General features: G+C 37.9%; 1 protein-coding gene across 5 annotated transcripts in view; it reads left to right on the top strand.

Annotated features, from left to right (window-relative positions):
- KLHL32 (kelch like family member 32) overlaps nucleotides 1–20,818 on the top strand; it is a 130,011-nt gene that overhangs the window by 14,525 nt on the left and 94,668 nt on the right. For 2 of the 5 annotated variants that reach the window (XM_050894812.1, XM_050894817.1), the window contains exons 3-4: nucleotides 17,231–17,319; nucleotides 20,303–20,483. In XM_050894812.1, coding sequence (XP_050750769.1) covers nucleotides 17,297–17,319; nucleotides 20,303–20,483 — 204 coding nt within the window. In that variant the 5' untranslated portion in view covers nucleotides 17,231–17,296. Of the gene's footprint in view, nucleotides 1–17,230; nucleotides 17,320–18,546; nucleotides 18,565–20,302; nucleotides 20,484–20,818 lie in introns of those variants that run through there. The other 3 variants (XM_050894813.1, XM_050894814.1, XM_050894816.1) reach the window with 3 other exon arrangements.

The following is a 20,818-nucleotide window of genomic DNA, read 5'->3' as shown; positions in this document are numbered from 1 at the left end:
GCACTGTTTAGCTTTCTCAAATGTAGTTGGCTTCTAGTGATTGGCATGCAGTTCACAAACTTCCGTTAGGCATTTAGGACTGTCTCCACAGATCATCTTACGTTTCGTTCTAGGAGTGGTATTCACAAAGCCTAGAGACTTGCTGAGCTTCCCAGTTTAATGTCTGGGTAGTGATAGATGCTTAAGAACAAATATTCTCAACAAGCTGCAAGTTGTTTGCATATATATGAAGTGAAGAACAGGATGTCAACTTAGCTAATAGAAAAAATCAAAGGTATACGTGTTTAAAATTCCTTACTCTTCTGGAAGTAAGCACTTAACTGTAGCCTTACAAAGTCTTTCATAGGTTCCTACATTCACAGTGCCCTTATGAATTTAAACAGCGAGTTGTTTCACAAAAGAAGCATTTTACTTCTTTCTTTTGAAATTTAGCTTCTCCTGTTTTTTGTTTGGTGGTTGTTTTTTGTTTTTTGTTTTTGTTTTTTTTTAAATCATCTAAGAACTGTTGATACAGCACTTGCCTAATAATGGATCTGAGTTCAGTTGTCCTTGCTGTGATGGGCATTCAGAACTGTTCCTCTCACCTTCTACAAAGAGTAAAATGACTATCAGACTAGAGGCATGGTATGCATGGGATTATTCTCAATTCCGTCCTGCTGTTGTGGTTTATTGTCCCACTAAGAATGCGCACTTTGGGTCAGAAGGAGAGTGAGTAAGAATAGGTATCCATAATCCAGTGATGAAGGTGGTGTCCTGGGAGCTGGGACCAGAACGTTGAATTGGCGTTTTGAAAACAGGGCTGTGATACAAGTTTCGTGTACAAGCTTGTGCATAAGTATTAAGGAAATGGGAGATTTGAGTGTACTTTTTCTTGTTTAGTCAGCTTAAAAGCAGAGCTGATACAAAATATAGCTGTTCAGGGTTCTCCAGTTAGAGTGTCCCTGCCCTCCCAGAGTACTACTACAGATTTCCATTACTGAGATGAGGTTATTGCTGAGAAGTGACAGCAGATGATGGAGTTTCTGGTCTGTCTTTTGACTGCCAAATGTGTCAACAGCTAGTCAGATCTGACTTGTGAATTTATACAAGTTTTACAAAAAATCCATTGAACCATCCAGTCTGTCTTGAAATCTGTATGTACCCAAAGGATTTTAAGTATTAATTCTCGAATTGTCTCTGAAAAAGAGTAGAGCACATTGAAATCTGATGTTTGCAAACAAGAACTCAAATGTCTCTCTAGTAACCTAATTGATAGTTCTTAATTAGAGTGATCTTTTACTTTAGTACAAGGTATTATCTTAAAGTGAGTTTCTTAAAGCATGTTGTCAAAGACGTGACTCACACTATAAAATGCATCATATGCATCCTCAAAATGAGTCTTTTTAGACTATGTTTCCTGTCACCTCCCCTCCCTACCTGGTATGTCCTTTCTGCTCTGAGAGGAATTTTTATTTGCTGGGTTGACACTGGGTAAACGTCAGTGGTCAGTGTCAGAACATTTTCTAGGTAGCTGGTCTGGAACACAGAATAAAGTCTGTGTGAGAAATGGAACGTAAGTTGAGCAGAGGATGAGAGAAAACAAGAAATCTCCTGTTTCAATAAAACATGCTAGTATGAAGCCTAGATGTCTTGTTTCTTTTTTAAAATAATCTAAGAACTGTTGATACAGCACTCACCTAATAATGGATCTGAGTTCAGTTGTCCTTGCTGTGATGGGCATTCAGAATAAAAGCTCTGCATGAATCCCTGGAAGAAAAGAATCCACTAACTCTACCATCAACTTGGACAGGGCATTCAGCTGTTTTCCTGCATAAGAGGTCAGGTGTCCTGATGTTTTCCTTTGTGTTCCTAGCAGATGTGTGAACCACAGCTTCCCCTGACAGGGGGTGGGAACTGCACCACTCCAACCATCTTAATGCTTCATAAGCTCACACTATAGCAGGTTGTACTCACAGGGAGTAGGGAGAAGGCCACAGTTAGTTCCCCTAGTAAATCTGTCCCTGGATACCCCTCCTGAGTTAAGGGAGCAATTTTCCTTCTGTTGGTATGGTAAGAGTTTTCTGTGTTGGTTAAATTGGTTTTGCTTCCTTTGTTCAGTTACAGCTTTGTACAGCTCTGTGTATATAGCGAAGCTCCTGCAGATTTTTGGCTATGGGGTGCAAAAAATCCCTCTGACTTCTTCCACGCTCCTTTCCCCATCCCAGATCAGGCTTATCTGTGTTCTTTTCTAGTTTAGCTAGTTAAGGTTATAGAGGTAGCGGTGACTGTGTAAACATGTTACAGGCAGTGAATGTAAGAAATAGCGGTCTACAGTAATAAAATAGTGTACATAATGGAAATCCTATTTTTTCTAAACAATAGATGATTTTTTGATCTGCAGAAGGCAGTGTAAAGCACGGTGAAGGGCTGGAGAAAACCGTCCGTCATGGGGATAGCAAGTGAGGGATTGTAGCTAGGGAAACCAGTGTCCTTCCAGAATGACATAGGCTTAATGCTTTGTTAATCTGTAACCATGGTGTTTACAGTGCTTCTGAATGAAACTTTTGGATGGTTTAATGAAAGCTTGGAATAAAAAGAATACCATTCAGGTATGCTGAGAGCCCTGAAGAAAGCGGGTCAAAAGAAGTTACTGCTGCAGATGTAGTGGTGCAAGTTCTAAAGTTCAGATTTTGCATGCCCCAAATCGCAATTTTGTGAGACAGTAACTGCTATGCAGCAAGCAGTATTGAAGATGACTTATGTATATATCTTCAATCTGTCTTCCCTCTGATTAGACTTTACAGGTTTCTTCTTAAAGACGAGCATAGAATTACAACGTACAGGAGCATCTTTACAGTTACTGCTGCATGTTTAACTGTGACTGTGTCAGTATGTTCATGTATATATAACTCATATTGGAAGAGTCCTCTACAAAAATCTCACAGCTGTCTTTTTCTGCTAGAAAGAAACAAAGTCAGGTATTAGTCTGTCCTGTATGTCTTTCTGAAATATATTTCAAAAAGGTAGTAGTAGTAGTAGTAATAATTGGGATAGTCTACTACAAGGTGGAGGAGAGAAACTTTTGGAGGAAAACTCGTTCTGCCACGTACTGTTGGGGGGTAATTAAATAACTTCCCATCACAGAAGAGATGGTATGTGATTAGGGCTGCATCAAAAGAAGCATGACCAGCAGGTTGAGGGAGGTGATTCTCCCCCTCTACTCTGCTCTCGTGAGACCCCACCTGGAGTACTGCGTTCAGTTCTGGGGCCCCCACCATAAGAAGGACGTGGACCTGTTGGAGCGAGTCCAGAGGACGGCCATGAAGATGATCAGGGGGCTGGAGCACCTCCTCTATGAGGACAGGCTGAGAGAGTTGAGGTTGCTCAGCCTGGAGAAGAGAAGGCTCCAGGGAGACCTTATAGCAGCCTTCCAGTACCTAAAGGGGGCCTACAAGAAAGCTGGAGAGGGACTTTTTACAAGGACATGTAGAGATAGGACAAGGGGTAATGGCTTTAAACTGAAATAGGGTAGATTTAGATTAGATGCAAGCACCAAGTTCTTCACTGTGAGGGTGGTGAGGCACTGGAACAGGTTGCCCAGAGAAGTTGTGGATGCCCCATCCCTGGAAGTGTTCAAGACCAGGTAGGATGGGGCTTTGAGCAACCTGATCTAGTGGAAGGTGTCCCTGCCCATGGCAGAGGGGTTGGAACTAGATGATCTTTAAGGTCCTTTCCAACCCAAACCATTCTGTGATTCTATGATAGTGTGTGGGGCACATGGAAGGTCGCAGAAGTGATCATCCCTTCCTTGGGGCAGCTGATCATCCTGGAAGGAGAACTTCCACCTGGAAGATGGGTCTGGCGGGACAAGAGAAGTGCAGCAAGGAGCGGTGAACTTGCAGTGCAAGGGACAAGACTGTAAGAGACCACTGAGAGGAGCAGGGAGCAGATGCCTGTCAGGCTTTATGTGATTGAAAGAGGATATTCCCAAAAAGTGGAGATGACTCTGCAGACTTTCCTGTTTATGGCTTTTGTGATTGCAGTGTGTAACAAAACTTGGAGATGGGCAGCCCTCTCCATTCTCTCCCCCTACTTCTCACCCACAAACAATGGCCAGGAATGCATTTGTCTGTAAGTCTTATTTATTCTGGTCATCTCATTAGTTTGGATTTTCTCTTTCAAACTAAAAATCTGTAATGTTTTAATCAAATCTGGCTTTTCAGTATAGAAGTGTTTTAATCACTCTGAGTTTATTGTAAGAAAAAGGTCTAGATTAGATGGATCTACTTCAGAGCTCTAGCTAACGTCAGGTCCTGTCACTCCTACTTAAACTTTTGAGTTAATTAGAAGTGAATAGTATGAAAAGCTACGTGTGAAAATTCCTTTTATAATTAAAGCAACTTGCAGCTCAACAGTAATACAGGCATCACTGTAATAGAAGAGTTTATGCTGGAATGGCATTAACCAGGCTTATAGAAGTTTTGATATAATCTAAGTGTGGAAAAAGGCCCTAGGGGAGTGTGTATAATATTGTTACCCCTCATTGACTTTATTTTTAACACAAACATAAGTCATATGAGAAGAATTTCACTTTGCTTTTTTTTTTTTTAATCAAACATTCATGTGTTAGGAAGTGTTGGAATTAGAAATACCTATGCCTTTTCTTGTAGTAAGATGATCATAGGCAACTTCAATTTGGGCGTTGGAGCACTTAGCTTTTTGCCTTTTCTAGCATTCTTAGCTTCATGGGCATGTAACTTTTTAACACTTTTAGAAAGGTAAACTAAAGAAAAAAAATCTGGAAGAGCTGTACTGACTGCATGGAGCAGCAGCCTAATTGGAACCATTAGCACTGAGCTCTGCTGCCCAAGTAAGCTGTCAGGTATTATTCGTTATAATCCAGCACAGTCAGCAGAAAGTGAAGGCAAGTGTTCTGCAGATACTTCTCCACAAAAAATATGCAAAACTTGGTGATCTTGATTTCTATTCTAAAATCTAGATGGAATGGGCTTCAACAGACATTGATTCTTTTGCTTGCTTTCTTCCAAATCTGATGTTTTTGTGTCACGTGCAGGTTTTAGTCCAGGATCTTCCCTGTCCTTGGCTCTTTGTCTTTCTTCTCTGTGCCTTCCCTGTCTTCACTCCTGAACTGAGTATTCAGCCTTCTTGCCCAGCAATTAGAATTATTTCCAGCTGACCTCTGGCTTCTCTTCCTGTGATCATACTGTAGAAAAATCCATCCTTTCTCCTCTATTTTGCCCAGATACTCATCTGATTTTAGTATTGTGCACTATTCCACTGTTTCCCCTTCCCCTTTGCAAAAGAGGAAAACCGAGAAACAACTGCAGCCGTCTCACCTGGTCTTCATCACCAACTTGCTCCTTACTGTCTTTTGTTTCCTCCTTCATCTTCTTTCCTACTCTTCATCTTCCTCTTGGCCTTGTCCAAATCTGTTTCATCATCAAGATGAATGACTCCCTGCCCAATTTACTTAAAGCTGCCGGAAATCTTTGATGCCCTCTTCTCTTCGCAGAAAGGTGTTTGCAAATATCTTTTTCTTACATTGAAGAGTAGAGGAATAGTTGGTAAGCCAGTTATGTTGCAACAGGCTAGAAGGCAACTCCTGTTCCTTCAGAGCAGAACTCTGTACTGTAGCGTTTGATTTAAATGGCAGATTATTTTTTCTGTCCAAAAAAAGAGTTGGGAACCCAGAAGCTCTGTAATAAAGGAAGATTCTGAATGATTATTCTGGCCTTGACTTGACTGGAAATTTTAACTTTGTACAAAGCATGTTTTAAATTAGCAGTGTATACTTTAACAAAGGATGTCCAATTACTATTTGAAATTTTTACTTTTTTTAATATTCATTAATAACTGGTCCACGTCTCTTCTACCCCTCCCCTCCCCCCCCCCCCCATTTCCATGTATTTATGAAAGACAAAACATAATAAATAGAGAAAAACACACTTAGGTCCTGTGTTAGGAGCTTGCTAGAACTTTGAATGTCCTTAAACAACACTTGTGTTTGGTGCAGGGATTCAAAAGCCTTGTTTGTGCCAGTAACATTGCATGGCCCATTCCAGGCCAGAGCTTGGAACTCAGACATCCTTGTCAGTAGACCATTACAACAATCTCTGGCAAGGTCTTGACCTGAGCCATCTAGTGCTCTCCTAAAACATTTCCAGGCATGGCTTGGGAGTTAGTTGATGACTTCTCCCAATTAGTTGTTTGGATGTGGCAACGTTATTTTGGAGGCCACAAGAGACCAAATGTGGGCTAGTTGGCTGTATGGGCAATGGAACCAGCACTGGCACTGTTAAATTTGCTAATATTGGTGAAGTTTTCCCTGCCTTCTGAAGATGCATGTGGGTGAAATTATCTACACTTCCAGTGAAGAAGTGTCTAGGGTTTCCTTTGGCCTGTTAAAGTATATGAAAAATTTAATGCTAATTTAATGATATGATGTAAAATTGATAGTGATTCTAGTGATCAGTTACTGTATGACTTGAATAAATTGTCAAAATAAAACCATGGAGATCAGTAACCTGTTGCAATGCTCTGATGTTTGGAGAACTGCCAGTTGGTCATACTGTTAAGTACAGGCTTTTTTGTCCCCCCCGCCCCGATTCCTGATGTTGAAAGCACCCACTGAACACAACAAGTATTTTATGCTATTGTCATTATGCTGTGAGGGGGAAAAAAGACTCCTTGAAATAGTCTGGTCACTGTCCTGGAGGTATAGATTATCTTGAAGTATAGTTCTGCCACCCTGTGGCTACTGAAGGTCATTCTTAGAAGGTGCATGTTTACTTAACTACTGGTACTCACAGCCTTTTTCTTTTAAACTTCATGAATGCTATTTTGTGGAGAAAGTTGAAGGACTACTGTAGGTCCCATAGAAGCGTATAAACTCTCAATGCTTTTATTGAAAGATATAAATACTCATTCACTGGAAATGTCATTAGTTAATAAATTTCATGATGGTGTAGTATGTAGACACATAACTGGTCAACGTGTCACGTCAGTTATGCAAGGCTGTCCACTATCCAGCAATCACTTATGCTTTTCTTAGTATTTTTATGTGTTTTTAAGCAGAAAATGTGATCATTTATGTTTCAGTCATAGGTATAAAATGTATAAGTTCATGTAGACTAATTGCCAAGATTGTAGACTATCTACAGTACTGTGTACTCCTGTCTGGCGTTAATACTCCCTATACAGATTTGAAGTGGTTTCAAAAACATACCCATGTATTTTTGACTCTTATTACTCTAGAGAATAATGATTGTTGTGCTCAATAAAAACACTTTGATGGTTGTGACAGTTAAAAATCCAAAGCTTATCTGAGTGAGGCCCTGATGAAGTTGACGGCATTTCAGAGCACACCTCACTCTTGTGTGTCCATTTCAGTGTTTGTTTCTACAGTTATCAGGAGAAGTAATTACAATCTCTCCAGTTAAATTTCTGTTCCTCTCCACTATAAAGCATTCTGACCTCATTTAGAGAAGCCTTCCACATTTTGCAACAAACATGTTGAATTGCCCAGAAGAAAAATGCTCAGGTTTAAAGAACAGGGTTTTTTTGTTGCTGTTTTTTATCCAATGAAAATGCAAATGAAATTCCAAAAGAAAGTTCAGTTACAAACTACTTAAGTCATCCTGTCTTTTCTTTTCTTGAGCTCTACAGGAAAAATCTTGAAAGCATACTTTGGCAAAGTAACTGAAGAGTTAGGTTCATGCCAACAGCAGTATGCCTTAAAACTAAAATGCCGGAGAGCTTTCACCCTGTCCCTTTATAATGACTGTGGACTCGATGTATGGTCTAGATGCTTCACTTTCAGAATGCTTTGCATATTTGTTGCCCGAGTTTCAGAAAGATGAGAAAATAAGTTCATAGAATCATAGAATAGTTTGGGTTGGAAGAGACCTTTTAAGGTCATCTAGTCCAATCCCCTGCAATAAGCAGGGACCTATTCAACTAGATCAGGATCAAGTTGTAATATTGTTCTCCCAACCATTGTCTAACAATGACACATGGGTCAGCTGTAACAAATGGCCTTCTCCTTTTGCCAGGTGAGTAATTAGTATCATAGCTTAAATGATAGCAACAATAGTGGCTCTGAAAAGCTAAGCTGATAGTGCACAATGGTATGTTATTATAGTTGTATAAAACTGATCTTTTTTCAAATGAAAAATGTTAAACAGTATGTACACATACTGGAAACAAATGTGTTCTTGAAAGTCATCAAACTCCAAATGCGTGGTTTCCAGTAGAACTGCAGACTTTTTCCTTTCATGGGTAGTGTGCTACTGCATTGAGTTACATGACTGCATGTGGTTTTATCAGTAGAATGCAACAACCTCTTGCTCAAGTGGTAGTGTAGGTACAATATGCCTTACATTACACAGATGACCATAAACCTGGCTTTCTTTATCTGAACGTGTCTTCAGAAAAAATGTTCTGAATACTGATATAAAGCCACAAAGAGGATATAAAGACATAAATGTGTGGTTCTGCTCATACATCCTTTACCCCTGTGTTTTCATTTTATATTTCTGTGGTTTAAGATCTTAATGATTTGTGAAGTCAGATGGTAATTTGGTAGTGATAGACAATAAACTTCATGATTCTAATTGACTGTAGCCGATGGCCTGAAGATAGCAATGACCTTTGCAGTCTCACAAGAAAATAGTTTGTAACTAATCAGAAGAGTATGACAGTTTGATTTTTCTTACTGTGTTTTTACTTTGTTATTGATTTTGCTGAATGTTTTCTTGTATTGTTTTGACCGACTCCTATGTTTCCAAACAAATCGAGGTTTTCAATTTTTTTACTCCCTTGGTATTGTAATTTTCATTAAATCTAAGATTTTTTTTTAATTTTTTTTTTTGGTGCTATGAATGCTTTCTCTTGAAAGTCACTATATTGAGACACTAAATTAGATGAGAAACTCATGGTTGAGCTGAGTTACAGTTTCACTGACAACGTTGGGCAGTGGCAGAGTTTTCCTCACAGTTGTGATGTTCTTTAACGTTTTTGTATGGAATGAGAAAAATCTTTCAATTCTCAAAGATCTTAACAAAAAGGGGGAAAAGTAGTGTCTCCCAGGCAAGTGGGAGAAGTGTATTAATATACTCAGAAGAGCAAGTTTGCGATCAAACTTTTTATTTCAGCTATTTCCAAGCGTTTCCCTTTTGACAAATTAATTTGTCAGAGCTCTGATAAAAAATAGAAGATAATGCTGTCCTTTATTTTCTGTGGATAGTAAGCTCATATATTCTTGTTTCTGAAGAGACTCTTACTCTACGAGAAGGTGAAGTACAGCTTGAAAGGATGATTTATTCTGACTTACTAAAACCAGAGTACTTTAAAGATAAAACCAGAAGCCCCTATGAAGAAGGATCTAAACTAGGACAGAAAATTGCCGTGGGTAAATCATAATGGTCTTATTCTGCATCCGTGACAGCCTCCTTCAGGATGTGCTATGAATTCATTCTGGAAGGAAATGCATGTAGTGTACTTCTGATAGTTTTTTAAATGTTGCATTTTCTTTTTAAATAAAGACCAAATTTAAACCAGATATTTGAAGTTGTCAAAGGGAAAATAACATTTCACAGAGTCCAAATGCTTTATCTTCATGACATACCTAGTTGGTTCAAAATTTTGCTTTTCTACAGGAGGGAGTAATATTATGCTTATGATCTCTTTGGTTCATTTTTGCACCTGGTGTATGTTATTATTTCTTCTAACCTGAAGAAGTGTGGGTTTAAGTGAAATTGTTTTTCAGTACTTAAAATACACTTTTTGAAAAGGAGTGACTTGAGGGAAGATAACTAATTGAAGATAACTACTTGAAAATGCAATATCTCTTTTGAATTCTTTAGATATTGAGTATTTCTAGTCTTGTTAACAAATTTTTGTGTATGTGAATTTTCATAAGTTTCTATCTAATCTAGTTTGGCACACTGCGAATTTAATGAAAGTAATGTTGATTCACCATTTTCCAACATAACTTAAGAGTCAGAATTAAGATTATTAATAAATATATCTAAATGAAATATTGCTAACTGGAAAGATATATTATCTGTACTCATAGAAACAAACAAAAAATCACATTTAGTGGGAAGTTTTACAAATCAACAGGTTTTAATGGTTACTGACAAGTGAGACAACCTGTTTAGGAAGATAACTAAAAGCTACGTATGTGAAATGAGATTAAAATCTTTACTTAAATCCTCAACATTTGGCTAGCTGGTTTGAATGAGTGTTAAAAGTGATTATTTAAAATAGATTTCGGATAGGCAGTATTGTTTTAGATAATGTGGAAATAGATAAATGAGTGGCTTTCCCAATTCAAAGGAGAAAATTAAAGGAGGAGAAATGAGAGGGCTTTTCACACGCTAGAGGAGTTTATACGCAGAGTAATACTTAACTAATGTAGTGTCATTCTGTGAAGTTTAGTGGTAAACAGAAGATAAGCAACCTTATTTGTGATTAACTTGGTGAAAGCCTTCTTAAGTGGTACTAGTGTACAGGACTCCACAGTTCCCAGACGTTCTCACTGCATCCTTTATTAGGAGATGAATAACACAGATCTCTGCAGAAAGGCAAGCCAGTCTTTCTGTCACTCAGTGAGTGGGTCGGAAGCAGCAGGGGCTGTTGTGGGGAGCAAAGCAGCAGCTGCTTCATTCCACTTGAAGACATCCCCAAGGATTCTCGGCAGCCTGCTCTCCTACCTCACTCTAAATGTGGATCATCAGAAGAGCAAGGGTGTCGCATCTGGTTGCAGTGAAGATTTATGTATGATAGCTGTGTGGATCTTGGTGAGCTGTTTGAAAGATATTTGGCTCAAATTTTGTGTTGCAGCCTTTCACAGTTATACCCTTTTCTTTAGGGGGCAGAAAAAAGCATTAGTTGCTCTGTAATTTTCTGACCTGTCTTTTAAAGGAGGTCTGATACCAGCTGTGAGGATCTCTTCCGTCTACAAAAGCACCTCTCAGTATCTCCTGAATATTGTATTAAGCTGAACTCTGTGAAGTGGTAGCTGCCTGTGTTTCACTTTGATTTTTCTCAAATTACAATTTGTCAGTCTTGCCAAATTTCTGAGAAGGGCGGAGTTTCACTTCTCCCACAGCAGCACAGTGTGTTACCTCGAACTGTGGAGGCAGCTGAGAGGGCAGCAGATGGATGGAAAGAGCAGTCCAGCCCAGGTGGAAGAGGATCCTGCTCTGTAAACTGCTAAAGCCAAGGACCAATGATTAAGTAATCTGTACAGCACCATTGAAATGGAGTTTTTTGACTTCTAGATAGGCAACATACCTCTTGCTTTCCCCTAAACTTAGGCTGGGGCTCAGGGGATCGAGAGGAATGAGCATCTTGTGGGGAGGGGGATAATTTAGTAACTGCTGCCTAAGGTGTAATTGCCTTAGTAAAGAAGAGAGAACTCATCTCTTGTCAAACACTATTTTATTTTTGTAATAAGAACACATTTAAAATCAGGATTTTCAAATCACTTCATTTCTGACTTATTAACAAAAATAACGCTTATGTCATGTTCCATAAGTGAGTTCACATTGAGGTTGATTGTAACTCGGTTCTTATTTACATAAAGCAAATGTGAAAATTATTGGTGAAACTTCCAAAGTGATATTTATTTTATATAACCTTGAATTATGCAAAAAAGCCGCATGTTTTCAGGCATTATTAATAGACCGTAGTTTCCATTATGAATATATATTTTTACTAGTCTGTAAGACAAAGCAAGCATGATTAGAGGGGAAAAAAATGTTTCTTAGGCACCAAATCTAAAGTACAGAGCCTGTTTATGTACAGAATTAGTTCTGTGATGATCTGAACTATGGCTCAAGTCACTCTGTAAAATTGGATATGTGAGCTGGGAAAAAAAAACTTATTACTTGGGGGAAAAAATAGTGAATTTTGTGGCATTCAAGCTATTTTCAGTGGTAAACTAGACTAAATGTGAGGTGGTTTTTTTTTTTTTATTTCCCACTCCCTTAATCTAATCCGTATTTTGTTGGCATGTAGTTTCAAGAATTAATCAGAAATATTTTTTTTCCTGCAATTCATTTCTAAATAATGGAAGGAAAAAAATCCTAAAATTATTAGAAAAGGTGTAACTGAAATCCTCTCAATGCCTCAGATGCATTCTGTGTAAACCTTGAATGTGGTATTGGTTCCTCAAGATTAAACTAACTTAAGTGAATGAGAGCTTTTTCTGAAAAAAGGACACATGCATCTGCCAGCAAATACTTTTGGGAAATAAACTGCTTTGTCTAGTATTTCCAAAACAATATTATAATCAACTAAATTAAGGGAAAAAATACTGCTTGCTTAAATACTATTTTTTAATAATCTTTGAACAAATAATTCTTGAACTACACTGCTAATTTAGATTAGAGAAGAAGCATAGCCTGGCAATATGTGATGGATGCAGCAGAGTGGCACACTGCTCCAAGATTTCCTGAGAGAGTAAGAAAACTACTTTTTACTCTGCTGCATCGTAAGACTAAGACAAAAAAATGTATAGAAAGACTGACATTTCCTGAGGCTGCCCCAGAACAAACTCTGTTTTGATATATTAGTTGGACATAATCCTTTGCATGGACAGTGTGATGTCTTTTGAATTGCTTATCTTTGAAATCGCTAGATATACTGTGTTTTCATGGAAAACTACTGGTCTCCCCCAGTTCCCCACCAAATTATTGTTATATTCTTTCAGCACTAACTGGATCATTACTAGGTTTTTTGTTTGCAGATTTTTAATTTTTACACTTTTCTAGGATGTCAACAAACTAATGAAGCAATAAGAAAATAAGTTAGTTGTAAAATAGGATCAGTGGTTAGTGATCTTCATCGTAAACTTGTAAGAAGTGAATGTCTCAAAGAAATAATATGCAAAAGAATGTTTTATGGCAAATTTAGCGTGTGTATCAAACCTAAGATCTAGTGAGTGTTTTCTGTTTGGCCTATATTTTTCCTGTTAATCTCCAGCATAATGGAGTATTTCACTAGAACAGAAGGATTTAGGTGGAATTAAACTTTTCCATTTAAACCAAAAGTCTTATCCTTAAATTTATAAACTAATCTTTTAAACCGATTCAATTACTTAAAGTAGTTAAATAGAAAGACAATAGTATGTCTTAAACATGCTAATGCAAAGAGTTTCCTTATGTACCAGTGGCAGTTTACATAAAGATAATGGATACAGCTATCTGAAACAGAAAAAAGCTCTTGGTACAAAGGATTTTGGAACTGTCCTGGCACAGCACATCCATGCAACAGGTGGAAGTGCCTTTTTTTTTTTTTTTAACAAGAATAAATACTTCAGAATTTCCAATTATTAAAAATTTTGAGCTGCATAAAGTAATTCTGTATTGCTAGACAAAATCAGTGCAGTATTGATTAAATGATTTATGCTCTGTTATAGTATTCTTGTGTATGTGATGTAGATTTAAAAATTAAAAAGTGAGGCATGCTGCACTGGCACTTAAGAGGAGAAAGGACGTATGGCAAAATTTAGGAAAGATCAATTTGTCTGGGCAAAACATTGAACTCAATATAGGACTGTTTGGATATTTTGTTAATTCTTAAGTTATTTTAGAAGGAACAATTTTCCCTGCAGGTCTTGGCCCTCTCCTGTTTGCTTTTCCTGCTGCTTGGGTTTTTTTGTGGGCCAGAGAGTTTGGACCTCTTGAAAAGGTCAGAGAAAGCTTGAATTTCTTCCCTACCAGCCTCTGGCTGGTGTAGGATTTCCTAACTGCAGCCAGTAATATCAGGACTGTTGGACATTTCTTGACTTAAAAAATTGGCAGATTGGAGAAGATGAGGAAGAAAGTTTCCTACTCATGTTTATAAAGATGTGAATTGGGCTCTACTGTTTTCAGGGGAGTTTATCATTACAAGAAGGCTTGTTTCTACAGTGCCATGATGAGTAGGAAGGAGGGTGGCCTGCTGAAATTTGGAGTGATTTGATAGAGAAGCTTAACAGTTTATTGAGCTGTATTTCTGGTAGTGCTGATGCTGGATCAGGAGAGGGACAGAAATAGAGAGAAAGTCCTTAGTAGCCTGTGTGCACTCAAGGGCCCAATTAGGCCCATGTTTTGAGGTGCCTCTGGATCTGATTGCAGTGGCATGAAAACAAGTCCAACAATGTGGAAAAAACAAGACAGTATCCTAGACATCTTTTGCAAACCTTGATGGAAGCCCCCTTGAAAATGCTATCAAGCTGTTTGAAAGCATCTGAGAGATTTTTCCTATTCTGAAACTTGAGTTCCTAGGAGAACGGCTTTTTTACCCTCATTCTTCAGAAAGTGTTAAGTTCTGATCCCCTGAGACTGAAAAGAGTAACTTTGTTCAGAGGTGACATCAAGGTGGATTGCTTTAGACTTGGACAGTGGCTAGAAAAAGCAATAAGCTATGTTCTTTATTCTTATGCAGGTGTTTTGTATACATATTTTTTTTTAATATCTATATATTTTATATGCTATGTATTTCATCAGAATGTCTGATAAGTATTATCTGCATAGACTTGATTATTGTAAAAGTTCTCATTTGTTTTAGCTGAATGCTCAGGCACCTCCTTAAGGTAACATTCCTGTTTTCTGTTCGTAATGCATTGGTTTGTGATACAAGGAATTCTGCATATCTGAGGTGAGTCGCTTCTGGCCACTGTCTCTCCAAGAAGCAGAGTTCAAACCTTTGATTTGGCTGTCCATATTCACAACTGTGGTGGAGTAAGGAATTTTTGCTCTAGAATTCTTTGTGCCAGTATGAGTAATGCTGGCATTTATATGGATATTGTAGTGGTGTAATAGTTACGGATATTAGTTCTGTATTAGCAGTTCTGGCATAGGACTTAGGCCGTTTAAGGACCTAGTTAAAACTTTTGTGTATACCAGTCAAGTTAACTGTTGCGTCTTTCCTTTTGGTACTGATGAATGCAAAGTTTGAACTTAGAAGCCTGTTCCAACCACTGAAATGTTGCACAGGTCACATATGGGTGTATACAATAGCAGGTACATTGATCAGGAAATGTGTTTGCCTCATTAGTTGCCAGCACCTGGACCACTAATTTAATATGCTGTGTTTTTCTGTCTCTTGAAGGATAAAGCGAATTGTCTTAATATAACTAGAAACCGAGTTGATGGTGAGTGTCAAGTGTTCTGAAACCATCATTGGGAAGCACTGCATAACAGTTTGCTGAGCATCCAGCTGAATCATCGGCATAAGTTCTCAATGACCTCACCCCCTTGCTCAGTATTATAGCCTTTTGGGAAAAGGGAGAAAGATATGAAAACACTTCCGTTCTTCAAATTTTGCTGAATTGTAATACTTCATTGTCACTGAGTTACATTAAACAATCCACATATCATTTAAATAAGCAGCCAAAGTAGTGTACCTTTGTTTTGATTATTCTGTTAAAATCTATTTTTTCTTTTATACCTGATATATGAAGTTGAAATGTCATGTGTTGACTGTGCTGGCTGTTACACCAGTTCACAATTTGCCATACAACCCTGTTTTCAATAACTTACTTCATTGGACACTTCAGCTGTTCAGGACATAGTTTTCTATGCCAGGTGCCTGTACCAGTCTGAAATTTTAGAAATTGCTGTTTTTGAGAATGAGATGGAGGAAAACTACATTTCAGCTAGCTAAACACACATTTGTATCTGAACTGAGTGGCTGTTACTCCTTCCGTGGTTTGGAGTAAGGCCTTGAGATCTACCAGGATTTCTCAAGAGTGTTCCTTCTATTGTCTTCAAGAAAATCCAGCTAAACAAAGTTATCAGCCTCCAAAATTCAAAACTCTTGTATGGTTCTACTTGGTTCTTCCATTGCTGTGGTGCAGGTGACAGCACTTGCAGAAAGGTAGATGTCACTGTGCCTCTCTGGCAAGTAAGAACTGTAGTTTTGTCTGTAGAATGAAGAATTGTAATTCAGGAGAATAGGAAAAGGATTAATGGTCCTTTATCACAGGTTGCTTGTTTGTTATCTGGGGAACGACTAAGGGCTTAATTCTGCATTCTTGTAGAGTCTCCCTGAAATTAGTGTAGTAGCTTTCAAAGTAAAACTACCAGTCAGGGTAAGATTAAGGGGCAGAATTAAGAACAAATTACTATAAGCAAAGAAATGGATTATTTGTACTTTTGTTTGTTTAATTAGTAACACTACAAAAGGGTGTTTGTGGTGTTTCAGTATTGATCTCAGTAGAAGCCTCTGAAGAGCACCTGGAATAGGGCATTGTTTTAATTGGAAAGCAGAAAAAAACCCCTTGTACTAAAGATGACTGCTTTTACAGAGGCACACTGGCAACCAGCAGAGATGGAAAAGTTCTGTCACCTTATTTAGGTACTGAGATATCAGTGTGAGATCTGTAATGTTTTGACGACTTTGGGGAATAATTATCTGTTACAACATCCTTTATCCTTTTTGTTACAAAAGCAACTTTCAGTAGTCATTAAGCAGCATAGGTTAATTTATATGGTCACTTTAATATTTTACCTTTTAAAAAAAGCTGTAGAATTTATAAATCTGATCATACTGCTTGTATGTACTGTACTGTTTGTATTTACAAGAAGGTTTGTTTATATCCAGGTTGACAGTGCTACTTGGTCATAGCACTGATTAGTCAATCAAGAATGTTGCTCTGGGGAAAGTGGGAGCTGCCTTTTGGAGTATACAGTAAACCTTTCCCCTCTCCCCCACCAAACTGTGTCTTTAGGAAAAATTAATATAGTTAAAGCATGAGTTTAGGTGTATGGCAAACCTCCTAGACCCTAGACAGGCCTGTGAGATTACACTGTGGAAGGTGCAAGATTTTTATAGCTGTATGTTATTCAGGGAAGTAAGCAAACACCAACAGATGCTTCTGGCCTACTCTTCAAATGGAGGGATTTTGGGAAAATACTTCCCTCACCATTCTTCCACTTTGTTGAAATAATATGTGTTCCTGAGTTTGCAGAAAGGAGACATGCCTCAAGGGCAGTAGATGCAGGAAGTTCAGATGGTAGGTTGTGAATTTCTAGAAAAGACTAGAGGAAAGGCCACTTTCAGGCTGTACTCAATCTAGCCAATAAAATTTCACATTCACTTTATATGGTATGTCTTTCTGCAATAGAAGAATTGAAGAAAGTTGCTTTTGAATTATACATCCTGAAAGTATTGATCTTTAAGACTGAGGCTGTGTATGCTTTGAATGTTAATGTTCCTCTCCTTTCTCTCTTTCTAGCTGCAATGCATGCTGCTTTCTCTACAGGACTATAAGCTTTGATATTCAGAAGAGCAGAACTGAAAGATGCCATCTGAGAGGTGCCTGAGGTGTAGTACTTGGTAGCATGTATGAAGTCATTCACATTTAGGATTATGTTTACCAAAGCATCAGTCAACAGCTAGTAGAAAAGTGAAATTAATATTTTTGTTCATTAGTAATTCATATTGTTTAATACATATCCATGTTATAATCTGCAAAATATTGCTTTCTTGTTGCCACTTATCTCTAGCAAAGAGAAGCATGCCTGGGATTGGTTTGGGTCCACAGTCTCTTCATATCTTGTTTATGCCTTTGTCTATATTTGGAATTTTTGATTGTGGAAGCAACTGGCATTTTACATTCATGCATTTGAATTGGTGGCTGGTGATCATTTTTGGTGTGTGTAGTGTTCCACTATTCAGGACATATATTACTCTTCCAGTTCTTTGAATTGGCTTCAAAGCATTCTCTCCAAACTCATCTTCCTGCCTTCCAGAATCTTCCATTCTCTTTCCCTCTTACAGAGTCTTAATCATCTATATGTACTTACCAGTCTAGCCTTTCTCATTTATTTGTATTGGCCATTGTCTCATCAGAGAATCTGATATTTACAATTTAATTAGTTTCTGGGAGCACTTTCAGGCAGAACACTCTGCTTTTCTGCAGAACCTTGCACTAGTCTGATACGCTGGTTGTTGTTCTGTTTTACAGAGTAGTTTACACTCATGGGCTGATCTGGGAGCTCAGAGATCTAACTGATAGTACTGGGGCATCGTATTGTTCCAGTTCTGTTCCCCTTTCCCTGCCATACTTCTGCAGCAGAAGAGAATCAGGAATTCCTTGCATTTTATAGCTGTTGAGTGTATCAACTGGCAATATCGCAAAGTGGCCATGTTATGTTTAATGAATCAGTGCTTTTTCATTCATAAATTCCAGTTAAATTGCCTTGCATGTGTATACATTCTTCTTATGTTGTTAACGCAAGGGTTACAGGCAATTGATTTTTCACTTTGGTCATTGAATTGAAAAAAGGATTATGACAGAGCTCAATTTAAAACCACAGATGCCTGATTTTATGTGTATATAGATATAAAATATATATTTTTATATATATAAAAAAATAAAAAAATTCCCCACAAAACTTACCCTTGTGCCATGTCCCTCTGATCTGTTTTCTGTTGAGTGAAATAGTCCTTTTCTTGTGGAAAATCACCTCTGGATGATTGTGAGAAAAGCAAGAGGAATCAAGGGCTTGGCTCACAACATTGGGAGGGACGCTAATAAAAACAGAAATACGGAGAAAACATCTCTAGGTATAATTAGCTTATTATACTTGCACAAGTTATCTTCCAATTTTTTAAAGTTCTCAGTTCCCTTCGGGGGAAAAAACCCAACTCAACACCTCCCCCCCCCCCCCCCCCCCCCCCCCGCCCCCGAAACCCCAATGTTCTTCAAAGTTCTTAAGGGGGAAACGAGGGTGAGCAGACTGTATCCTGCAGTTCTCCAGGAATCAGTAACAAAACTGATGGTTAACCTTTGATTTCAGATTCTTCATTGCTGTTGATGAAGGCTGGAGAAAAAAACCAGTTTTATTAGTTTATTTTTTTAATACAGCAAGTTGAACCTGTGGCATTGCCTGCCAAAAATAATACATCTTGATTTGATTTAGTCACTTTTCCCTTCTGTAATTTCTACAGCAATAATTGTTAGAAATAATTCCCTTGTATTTTAACAAGTTACATTTCTTAATAATTGTCACTTAGAATATCAGTGGGGTTCCACAAACAGAACAGCTGAAGGAAAAAGAATCTTTTGAATGAATCATTTTGAAATGTATGTAGCGTATGTTCATGTGTGAAACCTAAACTATTAGAGAGGGGGTGAAATTCAGATACAGGTTATTCCTGTGTAACTCCACTTTGGCCACCCTTCTTCTAGAAGGAATGTCTTAGTTCTTGTCTTTTTAAAAGATTAGGTTAGATTGGAGCAAACAGTCTGCAAGGTAGGTCTGCATTAGTTTAGAGATGCCCAAGGTGCAGGAGTGGGATAGTCAGTACAGAAAGTGTGTGTTGATGGGAAAGGAAAATATAGCAGCCACACAGCTGCTGCATAGCATGTGTATGGAGTGAATTACATGATTGTAGTGGAAAAATGATAGTTTATTTACACCTTAATAAAAAAAAAAAATTATACCTTCACTTTGATTTACTCAGGTATGACTCTCTGTAAACTCACCTTCTATAAAGACCTAGATTCTTGGGCAATATAAATTGGTATAGTCTCACAGATTTCAAATAAACTGCATTGTTTTGTGCCAAAGAGGATTTGGAGATTTGTTTGATTTGTTTCTGTTTGCATCAACAGTTATATTGTCTCTTCCTTCTGCTGTAGAAAAAGAAGCTGTGATCAGACAGTCTTAGGCTGGATGACATGGAAATCTTGTATTCATACAAGATGGTGGTGGAAGGCCTCAGCATTTTAAAAACAAGCAAACATCCTCCCCCCCAATACAAAACAAACATGCAAAAAACCCCCACAACACTTCATAAATGTGAATGACCTGAAATGGTCTGAAAACATTCAGTAATGCAGTATCAGACTTAAACAGGCCACCTGAGACCACGAGCCTTCATTCTTTTTAGTAGGACTAGTTACATACATACTCCTTTCCACTAATGCATGTTTGAGCCACTGAAAGTTTTCTGCCGCTCCATTGACCTAGGCTCTTTATTCTTCTCACTTAATTCTAAAATGATTCTGAATTAATCCTGTGAGTCCAGCTGACTTCCAGTGCAGCAAATGAAAATCAGAACAGTTGAGGTTTTTAAATTTGAGTATATAATCAGGTTTCATAATACTTTTGTTATACCGAGCTTTTCTTGTGATGTCTGTACCATATAAAGATTTTTGCCTGACAGGGTTCACGGCTTTTTTTTTCTTTCCAAGAATTATCAAATAATCTTGTCTTAGAAAAAGTTCTTCTATATTTCTGACAGAATCTGCTTGTTTCCTACATTTTTTTGACAAAATCTTTCCCCTTTCCCCTCTCAGTGTTCAGGAAATGCTGACAGGTCAGAGGCTTTGTCAGTCCAGCTCCCATAACGATGCTGTCCTGGCAGCCCTGAACCAACAAAGAAGTGATGGCATACTTTGCGATATCACCCTTATTGCTGAAGAGCAGAAATTCCACGCACATAAAGCAGTCCTGGCAGCCTGCAGTGACTACTTCCGAGTAAGTCCAAAAGTTTTTTTTTTTTCTTTTCTTATAATAATATAAAAAATTACCCCGGGCGGGGGCAGGGATGGTTATAGATATCATACAGAACAAGCTTTAAATTTGAGCCTATAGAAAATTCTGGATTATTGCACATTCAGTAGAGTATACAATTTTAAATATCTACATACATGTCATAGGAAAGAAATGTTAAGAACATAATTAAGTTTTTTATCATTATTTATGATTAGTCTTCCTTTCCCTCCCCCAATAGAGATAGGCAGTACGCATCATTCTATGAATCTTATGCCCCAGAAAAGTCAGAAAGTGGAAGATTTTTTTTTTGTAGAACC

Source organism: Gymnogyps californianus, chromosome 3 (genome assembly GCF_018139145.2).
Source record: "Gymnogyps californianus isolate 813 chromosome 3, ASM1813914v2, whole genome shotgun sequence".
NCBI lineage: Eukaryota > Metazoa > Chordata > Aves > Accipitriformes > Cathartidae > Gymnogyps > Gymnogyps californianus.
Note: the sequence above shows the minus strand (reverse complement) of the source record. Positions and strands in the feature narration are given on the sequence as shown.